This window comes from Hemitrygon akajei, chromosome 8 (genome assembly GCF_048418815.1).
Source record: "Hemitrygon akajei chromosome 8, sHemAka1.3, whole genome shotgun sequence".
NCBI lineage: Eukaryota > Metazoa > Chordata > Chondrichthyes > Myliobatiformes > Dasyatidae > Hemitrygon > Hemitrygon akajei.
This window is the reverse complement of record NC_133131.1, coordinates 162401243-162413868: the sequence shown is the minus strand read 5'-3', so window position 1 is coordinate 162413868 and position 12626 is coordinate 162401243. Positions and strand designations below refer to the sequence as shown.

At 42.4% G+C, this 12626-nt stretch overlaps 1 protein-coding gene across 8 annotated transcripts in view; it reads right to left on the bottom strand.

Annotated features, from left to right (window-relative positions):
* prkag2a (protein kinase, AMP-activated, gamma 2 non-catalytic subunit a) overlaps positions 1–12626 on the bottom strand; it is a 515738-nt gene that overhangs the window by 27292 nt on the left and 475820 nt on the right. For all 8 annotated transcript variants that reach the window (XM_073054948.1, XM_073054946.1, XM_073054947.1 and 5 more), the window contains one exon: positions 4112–4166. In XM_073054948.1, coding sequence (XP_072911049.1) covers positions 4112–4166 — 55 coding nt within the window. The remainder of the gene's footprint in view (positions 1–4111; positions 4167–12626) is intronic.

The window sequence follows — 12626 nt, the reverse complement described above, 5'->3', positions numbered from 1 at the left end:
CTATTACAGCTCAGGGAGTCAGAGTTCGGAGTTCAGTCCCTGTGTCCTCTATAAGGAAACTCTGTGCGGTCTACCTGTGGAATGTGTGGGTTTTATCTGGGCCCTCTAGTTTCCTCCCATAGTCTAAAGATGTACCAGATAGATTCATTGGTCATTGTAAACTGTTTCATGATTAGATTAGGCTTAAATACAAAAAGGATGTGTTACACCTGAACCCAAGGGGGACCAATATCCTTGCAGGTACATTTGCTAGAACTGTTGCGGGGGGTTTAAATTAAATTGGCAGGGGGATGAGAACAGAGTGATAGGGCTAAGGATGGGGCAGTTGGTATACGAGTTGATGTAATGTGTAGTGAGACTGTGAGGAAGGACAGGCAGATGATAGGCAACATTGCAGTCAGTGGGATGAGGTGAAGTGTAACACGGGCAAAATCAAAAAGTCTAATAAATACAGAATTGAAGGTGTTATATTTGAATGCACACAGTATATGGAATAAGGCAGATGATCTTGTAGCACCGTTAAGAGATATTGGCAGGTGTGATATTGTGGACATTACTGAGTTATGGCTGAAAAAAAATTATAGTTGGGAGTTAAACATCCAAGGATACATCATGTACCGAAAGGACAGACAGGTAGGCAGAAGGGGTGGGGTGGCCCTGCTGGTAAAAAAATGAAATCAGATCTTCAGAAAGAGGTGACAAATGATTGGAAGATGTAGAGTTCTTGTGGGTAAAGTTAAGAAACTGAAATGGTAAAATCATCCTGATGGGAGTTATATACAGACCTCCAAACAGTAGTAAGGATGTGGGATATGAATTCCTGTGGGAAATAGGGAAAAGACATGTAATAAGGGCAATATTATGATAGTCGTGGGGGTTTTCAATATGCAGGTAGATTGGGAAAATCAAGTTGGTGCTGGATACCAAGTGAGGGAATTTGTAGAATCCCCACAAGATGACCCGTTAAGCAGCTTGTGGTTGAGCCCACTAGGAGAATGGCAATTCTGGACTGGGTGTTATGTATTGACCCAGATTTGATTAAGGAGCTTAAGGTAATGGAACCCTTGGGAGTCAGTGATCATATGATAGAATTCATCCTGCAGTTTGAGAGGGAGAGATCTTCTGGTCAAGATGGTGCCAGCCAATAACACTACCTCGAGCCACATCTTCCAGTTAGTCAATCATTTCAGTTTTTCTAAGTCTTCTACTTATTCTTTTTATCTTAATTTTGTTTTTGAAACTTTTGGAGCCCGTGACTTTACAGCCTATAGTTTGACTTTACAGTTTGATCGAGTGAGCTAGCGCTCTGCTATCTCAAAGAAAACTCCAGAAGAGGAATGCAAGCATGAATTACCATGAGGAGCTCAGAGACGAGAAAGATGGCCAGGATCAACCACATTTCTCACCGATTGAAGCATCAAGACAAATGTGGAGGAAATAGAGCGTCTCTCAGAGAGGCCACTGGGTTCAAGTCGCTGCTCTCGGAGGGGCCGTTGGTTCGAGTTGCTGCCCTTGGAGGGGCTGCTGGTTCGTGTAGCTTCCCTCAGAGAGATTGCTGGATTGAGTCACATCCCTTGGGTTGGGGGGGGGGGGGGGGGGGGGGGCGGCCACTGGTTCGAGTTGTTAACCGCAATGAGTCCACTGGATCCCGATGCTCTTGAAGATGTTATTGAAATTCTGAGATTTATGGATTGGACTGCAGTTCCATGTTTTTGTCATGTTCTCTCCCATTCTTTCTTGTTGCCAATTTGCACAGCTGGAGGCTTGGGTGATCTGTCGGTTTTTGTTGGGGGGAGGATTGATGTCTTTCAACTACTATGGATTTCTGTATTCTATAGCTATCTGGAGAAGACAAATTTCAGAGTTGTGTTCTGCATACTTTGATAATAAAGTGAACCTTTGAACCTTTAAAGTCAGATGTATCAGCATTACAGTGGAGTAAAAGGAATTACAGAGGCATGAGAGAGGAGCTGGTCAAAATTGATTGGAAGGGGACATTAACAGGGATGACAGCATAACAGCAATGTGTGAAGTTTGTGGGGCAATTCGGAAGGCACAGGGTAGATAACCCAAAGATGAAGTATTCTAAAAGGAGGACGAGGCAACTGTGGCTGACAAGGGAAACCAAAGCCAACATAAATGCAAAAGAGACTGCATAAAATAGAGCAAAAATTAGTTGGAAGTTTGAAGATTGAGCAGCTTTTAGAAGCCACACATTCAAGAGTGTCAGGGGCAGAAGTAAGTATTATTAAGAAGAAGGTGCTAAGGAACCTGAAAGGTCTTAAGGTAGATATGTCACCTGGACCAGAAGAACTACATCCCAGGGTCCTGAAAGAGGTAGCTGAAAAGAAAGTGGAAGCAATAGTAATGATCTTTCAAGAATCACTAGATTGTGGAATGCTTCCAGAGGATGGGAAAATTACAAATATCACTCTTTAAGAGAGGGAGACAGAAGAAAGGATATTATAGGCCAGTTAGCCTGATTACAGTGGTTGGGGAAGATGTTGGAATCTATTACTAAAGACAAGGATTTGGGGTATTCAAGGCACATTGTAAAGTAAGCCAAAGACAGCATAGTTTCCTTAAGTTGAAATCTTGCCTGACAAATCTGTTGGAATTCTTTGAGGAAATAAAAGGCAGGACAGACAAAAGTGAGTCAGTGGATGTTGTTTCCTTGGATTTTCAGAAGGCCCTTGCCAAGGTGCTGCATATGAGACTGCTTAACAAGATAGGTGACCACAGTATTACAGGAAAGATACCAATATGGACAGAAGATTGATTGACTGGCAGGAGGCAAGGAGTGGGGATAAAGGGGGCCTATTCTGGTTGGTTGTTGGTGACTATTGTAGTGATGTTCCTACAAGGGTTGGTATTGGAATGGCTTCTTTTCATGTTATATGTCAATGATTTGGATGATATTATTGATGGCTCTGTGGCCAAATGTGCAGATGATACAAAGATAGGTAGAGGGACAGGTAATGTTGAGGAAACAGGGAGTCTGCAGAAGCATTTGGACAGATTGGGAGAATGGGCAAAGAAGTGGCAGATGGAATATAATGTAGTAAAGTGTATGGTCACACAGTTTGGTTGAAGGAATAAAGGCCTAGACTATTTTCTAAAGGGGAGAAAATTGAAAAATGAGAGGTGTAAAGGGACTTGGGAATCCTAATGCAGGATTCCCTCAAGGTTAGCTTGCAGGTTGAGTTAGTGGTAAGGAAGGAAATGCAACATTAGCCTTCATTTTGAGAGGAATCTAGAATATAAGAGCAAGGATGTGATGCTGAGAATTTGTACGGCATTGGTCAGACCGCACTTGGGAGTATTGTGAGCAGTTTTTGGTCCTATCTAAGAAAAGGTGTGCTGGCACCAGAGAGGGTTCAGAGGAGGCTCACAAGAATGTTTTCAGGAATGAAAGGGTTTAACATATGAGGAGTGTTTGATGGCTCTGGGCCTGTACTTGCTGCAATTTAGATGAATGGGGGGGGGGGGGGGGAGAGAGATCTCAATGAAACCTATCGAATATTGTAAGACCTAGATACAGAATATTTCCTATAGTGGGTCAGTCTAGTAGCAGAGGGTAGAGCTTCAGAATAGAGGGGCATCCATTTAGAACAGAGATGAGAAGGTATTTCTTTAGTCAGAGAGCAGTGAATCTGTGGAATTCATTGCCACAGACAGTTGTGGAAGCCAAGCCACTGAGTATATTTAAAATGGAGTTTGATAGGTTCTTGGTTGATTAAGGCAGGCGGCAAAGATTACAGGGAGAAGGCAGGAGAATGGGGTTGAGAGGGTTAATAAAACAGCCATGATGGAATGTCAGAGCTGAGTGGCCTAATTCTGCTGCTAAATGATCTAAATCAGGGTTGTCGGAGATCGCTGGGCTGTGTAACTCTTAAGGGCCAGATGGGTCTATTTTGCACCACTCCTCTAAGTAAGTAGGGTATTTGACTTTTTGTTTGCCAACTCTGATTTCTAGAGACTCTAGCTGCAGTTCTCACCCTCCATTGCTCTTCAATCTTTTTTCTACTGGTAGAGACTTAGACAATTTACAGTAAAGATAAACAAAACCAACCACATTCGAGTTCCAAATTATGCCAGGTGGTCTACATACCTTGCATCTGGTGTTATGTTCACTAAAGGCTTAAATGTTTCTTGTAAATAAAGCTCTGGAGACAGAAAACAAAGCACTTGTCAGATTCACAGCAAAAACAGGTCATGGGGTTCAACAGTTTAGACTGTTCACCAACACACTGAAGATTATTTACTACACTATTGAAGAATTTTGTAAATCGATGCTTTTGCAATATGCTTAACTGGCATTCACACTCTTAAAGTCCCACTCAATTCTGGTTTGCCAGGTGAAATCTCATCTTACAAGATAGAAATAATGCTATTCCCTGGTGAAAAGCAAAAAATAAATGACCATTCTATAGAGACAGCAAAAAATGATAAAATTTTGCTCCTTGGAGTTTGAGTTATTTAGGACCAGACAATCAAAATTACATATAAGCAGGTTAGGCGCAAATCTTTCCTTCACTACTTTGGTAACAGTGATTTCCACTGAATTACTTTTTTATTTTCAATGTGGGATTCTGATAAGGCAGGGATTCCTAATCTTTTATCTCAGTTTGGGAACCCCGATATAAGGAAACAGCATTATTTCTTTAATCCGAACGATTGCCTATTCATCCTAAAGCAGATGTACATCTAGCAGAACTTAGAAGCAGCTGCCAAAATAATAGATACTCTTTCTCTGGACATCTCACAATGAAGTCTCAATGCTTTTGTTGTACAAGATACCAGAGTTAACCCAATAAAATTCTGAGACCTTATTGAAACATACAAACCCCATTTCCAGAAAGGTTGGGATATTTTCCAAAATGCAATAATAAAAACAAAAATCTGTGATATGTTAATTCACGTGAACCTTTATTTAACTGACAAAAGTACAAAGAAAAGATTTTCAATAGTTTTACTGGCCAACTTAATTGTATTTTGTAAATATACACAAATTTAGAATTTGATGGCTGCAACACACTCAACGAAAGTTGGGACAGAGTTAAAATAAGATTGAAAAGTGCACAGAATATTCAAGTAACACCGGTTTGGAAGACTCCACATTAAGCAGGCTAATTGGTGGCAAGTGAGGTATCATGACTGGGTATAAAAGTAGCGTCCATTGAAGGCTCAGTCTTTGCAAGCAAGGATAGGTCGTGGCTCACCCCTTTGTGCCAAAATTCGTGAGAGAATTGTTAGTTCAAAAGGAACATTTCCCAACGCAAGATTGCAGAGAATTTAGGTCTTTCAACATCTACAATACATAATATTGTGAAAACATTCAGAGAATTCAGAGACATCTCAGTGCGTAAAGGGCAAGGTCGGAAACCACTGTTGAATGTGCGTGATCTTCGAGCCCTCAGGAGACACTGCCTAAGAAACCGTCATGCTACTGTGACAATTATAGCCACCTGGGCTCAGGAGTACTTCAGAAAACCATTGTCACTTAACACAGTCCGTCGCTGCATCCAGAAATGCAACTTGCAACTGTATTACGCAAGGAGGAAGCCATACATCAACTCTATGCAGAAACGCCAGCGAGTTCTCTGGGCCCGAGCTCATCTCAGATGGACCAAAAGACTGTGGAACCGTGTGCTGTGGTCAGATGAGTCCACATTTCAGCTAGTTTTCGGAAAAAACGGGCGTCGAGTTCTCCGTCCAAAGATGAAAACGACCATCTTGATCGTTATCAGCGAAAGGTGCAAAAGCCAGCATCTGTGATGGTATGGGGGTGCATCAGTGCCCACGGCATGGGTGAGTTGCATGTATGTGAAGTTACCATTGACTCTGAGGCGTAAATTAGGATTTTAGAGAGACATATATGTTGCTATCAAGGAGACGTCTCTTCCCGGGACATCCATACTTATTTTAGCAGGACAATGCCAGACCACATTCTGCACGGGCTACAACAACGTGGCTTTGTAGACACAGAGTGCGTGTGCTTGACTGGGCTGCTGCCAGTCCAGATCTATCGCCTACTGAAAATGTATGGCGCATTATGAAGAGGAGAATCAGACAACGGAGACCACGGACTGTTGAGCAGCTGAAGTCTTATATCAAGCAAGAATGGAGAAAATTTCCAATTGCAAATCTACTACAATTAGTATCCTCAGTTCCAAAACGATTAAAAAGTGTTATTAAAAGGAAAGGTGATGTAACACAATGGTAAACATGCCTCTGTCCCAACTTTTGTTGAGTGTGTTGAAGCCATCAAATTCTAAATTTGTGTATATTTACAAAATACAATTAAGTTGGTCAGTAAAACTATTGAAAATCTTTTCTTTGTACTTTTGTCAGTTAAATAAAGGTTCATGTGAATTAACATATCACAGATTTTTGTTTTTATTGCATTTTGGAAAATATCCCAACTTTTCTGGAAATGGGGTTTGTATAAGATTTCGCAGAACCACAGCATGATGTGGACAGGTCATTTTTTTTGGAAATCCTGCCAAAGGCAGGCAAAATCTGAGCCGCCCAGACTTCTGAAAACATGAAAACCAGACAGGCAACGGAGCCGACAGAAATTCTTCCAAGATGTCAGTGTTCCCCAAAACACGGAAATTAAATCAAATGGCTACTCAAAGCTTTAATGATTGTTCACCTTAGTTCAGTGAGTAGTTGAAGCGCTTAGCATGGTACAGATGGACAAATCTACATGGAGCTTGCCAACTTATTTGAAATGAGAATTCTCCACCTCTCCTTTTACTTATTTACATTATATCCTTGGGAAAGCTATGCAGTATCTTCCTTCTCCTAATAAACATGTTATCACGAAACTTGACATGGATATTAGTAATAGAACTTGTGTTTTAATTCCCATTTCCTTCCTGTATCTGTTGGGTTGAAATACAGTTGCTAATACCATGCTAATGTGGCTGTGTACACTTGATAACTTCCAAGGTCAAATTTCACATTAACAACCATATATTTAGCATAATGAAATGATCCATGCATTTCAAAACAAAACCGGAAAATAGAATTTAACAACAGGAATAAAAGGAGGTATTAGGTATCAGAAGGAACATTAGGCTCAAGTTCAAGTTTAATGTAATTCAACTGTACATTCGTATACACCTAAGCAAAACAATGTTCCTCTGGGACCATATATCACATACAACACAACAATATTAAAAGGTAATTTTTAAAAAATATGTGGATTTGCAAGTTGACATAAAGTGCATATATGACATAATGGTTAAATATACAGCAGTATAATGCTGCTGGCACAATCATTAATAATATGTACTGGGTTGTTCAGAAGTCTCGCAGCCTGCAGAAAAAAACTGTTACCCAGCCTAACAGTCCTTGTTCTTATACTGCAGTAGCTTCTGCCTGACGGTAGGAGGTCAAAGAGATTGTTACAGAGGTGATTATATATTTCAGAGCTCAAGGCAGTGGCGGCAGAAGAAGCAGGCCTGCCAATGGCCGTCCATTAACACTGGGACGAGCTGGAGATCAGAATCAGACTAGAGGTTTTCAACTGGAGAACAGCAAAATGGCAGTGAGGCAATTACCCAGGAGGAATTTGGGAACAAAGAACGAGTGTATTTTCAAAACTCAGGCTCTGATGTACAGTAATTGGAGTTACTCTTGGTTGGATGCACTACCAGCAGGGTGGGGGTGGTAGGGGCAGATACATTAGGGACATTTAAGAGACTATTAGATAGGCAAATGGATGATAGAAAAACAGAGGGTTATGAAGGATGGAAGCGTTAGATTGATCTTGGAATAGATTAAAAGGTTGGCACAAGATTGTGGTCTAAAGAGCCTGTTCTGTGCTTACATGATATATTCCATGTCAGCAAGATTTTGAATTTTGAATATAGTGAATTTGGACAAGCTTAAATTAATGAGGACAAGATGGAAGGTGCATTGGAATGGGCAAGTCCTGTTGTTGTCAACATATCTGTTAATGGGATGTAATTATTCTAGGAAAGCAGTTATTTATTGAGCATCCTTATATCTGTTTTTTGATAAGGCAGAGGTGAAACCTTTTGGGATCTCTCCTGGGTAGATAAGGCGCTCAAACTGCTGGGATAGAGGATTTTGCGCAAACATCAATGAAGGAACAATGACACATTTCCAAATCAAGATGGTGAAAATATGGAAGGGATTATTGTGGTGGTATTCCCATTCATCAGATACTCTTTTCCTTCTGGGAACTACGGGCTTAGGAGAAGATAATGAAAACATTGTGACAAGTTGCTAAGATGCTATTACAGTTACTACAGCAAAGATGTACCCATTACAGAGAAAATTAATTTTTAAAACTGGTAGAAGGGGGGTCCAAAAAGTAGATGGCTTCAACCTGGACACACTTTAGAGTTAGATTAAGTAATGTTGTATCAGGTTATAGAACATTGCACAGTGCAGCATTGAAACAAGCCCTTCAGCCCACCGTGCCCTTAAACCCAGCTAAATAAAGCACTTGACATCCCGCCACATAAAGGAATAGAAGTCACTGATATTTTTTAATATCAAAATAAACCTTATTCATAATAAAAAAAACAAGAATATACTGTAAAATGCCTTTTCATTCTTACATTCATAGACCATGGACTCACTTTCAAGGACTCTACAGCTCGTTTTCATTGTTTGTTTATTTATTGGTATTTTGTTTTTTTTCCTCTGTATTTGCACGATGGTCGTTTGCTCGCCTTTATGTGCAGTTTTGCATTGATTCTATTGTGTTTCTTTATATTTACTTTGAATGCCTGCAAGAAAATGAATCTCAGGGTAGTCTGTGGCCTCTGTCGGTCGTGGTCGACCATGGGTACTGCACCTCTGGTAGTCACTGGTTTGTCGAGCAGCACCGACTGTGGCTATTGAGGCCAATCCTGGAACGATAGGCTCTGCCACAGTTGCTGCATGTGTAGGGCGTTGTGGAATTGTTGTCCACTGTCCGCTGTGCTCTCCGCTCCTCAAACTGACTCAGGATCACTCTTTCGCCTTGCTCTAGGTGTTGCCGAAGAGTACATCGCCATTTGTTGTGATCATCTGCTGTATCCTCCTGGCACACTGTGTTGATTTTTAAGGCTTTCATGTCACGCTTGCAGAGGTCCTTGAAGCGAAGCTGGGGGTCTACCAACATTCCTCTTGCCTGTTGCTAGTTCTCCGTAGAGGATGTCCTTTGGCAGTCTACCATCCTTCATACGATGGATGTGGCCCAGCCAGCACAGTCTGCATTGTCTTAAAAGCGTGAACATTGTGGGAAATCCAGCACGGGAAAGGACTTCAGAGTTTGGGACTTTGTCTCTCCAGGTGATGCCGAGGATGTGGTGAAGGCTGCACAGGTGAGAACTACTGAGTTTCTTCTCCTGTTTGGAGTAGATGGTCCAAGTCTCGCTACCATACAGGAGGGTGCTGATAATGCATGCATTGTACAAGGCAGTCTTGGTCTTTATAGCAAGTTTCGGATTCTTCCAGACCCGCGAGGAGAGTCGAGCAAGGATTGATGTTGCTTTGCCGATACGCCTATTGATTTCAGCATCGAGGGAGAGTGTGTTGCTAATGGTCGACCCCATGAACGCGTGGACCACTTCTAGACCATAATTGTCGATGGTAATGACTGGTGTCTCCACTACGTTCTGAGCAAGGACATTTGTTTTCTTTAGGCTGATGGTAAGCCCAAAGTCCTTGCATGCCTTAGAGGAGCGGTCCATGAGCGTTTGTAGTTGCTTTTTGGTGTGCGAGGTTATAGCAGTGTCATCGGCAAAGAGCATGTCACATATTAAGATCTTTCGCACCTTTATTCTTGCTCTCAGGCGTGCAGGGTTGAACAGCGGCCCATCAGACCTGGTGTGCACGTCGATGCCTTCTGATGATGTCCCAAGCGCATGCTTCAATAGCATAGAGAAGAAGATGCCAAATAATGTTGGGGCCAACACGCATCCTTGTTTGACTCCACTACGAATAGCGAAGCGTTCTGATGAGCTGTCATCGTACTGAACAGTAGTCCTCATGTCATCACGGAATGACTTGATGATACTTTGGAGTTTTGGAGAACAGCCGACCTTGAGGAGAATCTGAAAGAGCCCATCCCTGCTGACAGGGTCGAAAGTGACATAGAGGGGTTTCTGTTGTTCCCTGCATTTCTCCTGGAGTTGATGCAGTGAGAAAATCATATCGACAGTTGACCTCCTTGCGCGAAAACCACATTGGAACTCAGGGTAGACTCGTTCTGCCAGAGTTTGTAGACGTGCCAGAGCTATACGAGCAAAGACTTTGCGGACAATACTCAGGAGGGAGGTACCCCTGTAGTTGTTGTAGTCGCTCCTATCACCCTTGTTCTTGTACAAAGTGACGATTTTGGAGTTGCGCATATCCTGTGGTATGGCTCCTTCCTTCTAGCACTGACAGAGGACCTTGTGTAAATGTTGGAGGAGTGAGCTCTTGCGGTGTTTGGTCAGGTCTGGAGGAATCCCATTATTGCCAGGAGCTTTCCCTGGGGCCAGACCATCAATTGCCTCGCTGAGGTCCTCACTGGTTGGTACAGAGTCAAGTTCATCCATGACTGGTACAGAACCGATGGTATCAGTGGCTGAGCTAACAACAACATTTTCCCGAGTAGAGCTCAGAGTAGTATTCTACCCAGCATTCTATCTGCTTGCTTTTATTGGTGATTATTTTTCTGCTGGATGACTTCAGGGGTGCTGTCTTGCTCTGCGATGGGCCAAGGGCCTTCTTTGTACCATCATACATCAATCTGATGTTGCCTGTCACAGCTGCTGTCTGAGTGTCTTCACTCATTTGCACACTGCCTTGCAGTCTGTTGCACTTTGCTTCTAGCAGCTCAAAGAGCCTGGAGTGTTTTGTCGGATGGTGAGCGCTTGTACTCTGTGAGAGCTGCACACTTGGTTTCGATGACAGGAGTCATGATGTTGGACTTTGCCTCAAACCAGTCACTGCTCTTTGTGGTCCTTCTTCCAAAATAGAGAGTGCTGATTCGTGGATGGTGTCATGAAGGTATGACCATTGTTCTGTTGCAGTGTCTCCTTGTGAGGAGGTCGTCATAGCATCCTGTACTGACTTGGCAAACTGGTCAAACTTTTCTGACTGTTTCATCTCTGTTGTGTTGATGCAAAGTTTTCCAGTTTATTTGGAGTGGTGGATTTCCTTCGGACGTAATTTGATCTTGCAGCATATTGAAGTGTGATCCGTATTGCAGTCTACACTGTGGTATGAGTGGGTGTTTAGTACAGAGTTGATTAAAGAGCACTTGGTGATGATCATGTCTAGTTGGTGCCAACGTTTAGACCATGGATGTCGCCATGAGACCTTATACTGTGACTTCATCTGAAAGTAGGAGTTAGTTACACACAGGCCGTGATAGGAGCAGAATTCTAGCAGACGTTGTCCATTGTCACTTATTTTGCCAATTCCAAAGTGGCCAAGATAAGACGGCCAGGAATTGTTATCAGCTCCCACCCTGGCACTGAAATCACCAAGGAGTACGAGGTGCTCATCACTGGGAATATTCCTAACAACAGCTTCTAATTTGTTGTAGAACATGTCTTTTGCCTCAGAGGTGGAGTTCAAAGTAGGGGCATACACACTGACGAGAGATACTGGGCCATGACTGGTGTGTAGGCGGAGAGTCATAAGCCGTTCTGATCTATTTTCTGGTGGCTCCTCCATTTGCAGCAAGGAGTTCCTTATGGCAAAACCCACTCCATGCTTGCGGGGCTTGTCTTGGTTCTTTCCCTGCCAGAAAAATGTGTAGTCCCTTTCCTTCAGTGTACCTGAATCCGCCAAACGTGTTTCTTGTGAGGCAGCTATACCTACCTTGAGCCTTAGTAGCTCAATGTTAATGACAACTGTTTTTCATGCTTCTTTGATATCCTGGAGGTTTTGGTCAAGTTCAGTCATCATTGTGAGGACATTCCAACATCCCAACTTGAAGGGAGTTGTCTTATTCGATTTGTTTTCTTTCTTGCCTGGTGTAGTAGTTACCAGTGAGAACAGCGCCGGTGGGCATAAGAACTATGCCACACGTGGCCAGGAGTTGGACTTGGTTGTCAGAGGCTGTTTGAGACGCATGCCATGAAGAGCATTTGTTTAGCAGTGGGAGCTCGTCCCCACTACCACCCTTCGGCTATGACTACCTTTGGAGCCTCAGGGTAGTATCCGGTGACACATATGTTCTTTGATAATAACTTTTGTTAGATCAAGATTATAAAGGGGCTTGGAATAGAGGAGGGACTGGGATGGTTTAGGATGAGTACCAATATTTCACTGAGGTTAACAAAGGGTAACGGGCCACATTGGCTTTGGTATTAAAATTCAAAGTAAGTTTAATATACAACCCTGAGATTCATTCTCCTGTGGGCATACTCAGTAAATCCAAGAGCTATTATAGAATCAGTGATAGACCACATCCAACAGGGTAGACAAACAACCTGTGTGTGAAAGGCAACAAACTGCAAATACAAATGAGAAAAAATAAATAAATAAGCAATAAGTATAGAGAACATGAGATTAAAGTCCTTGAAAGTAAGTTCATAGGTGTGGGAATAGTTCAGTGATGGGACAAGTGAAGTTAAATGAGGTATCCCCACTGGTTCAGGACC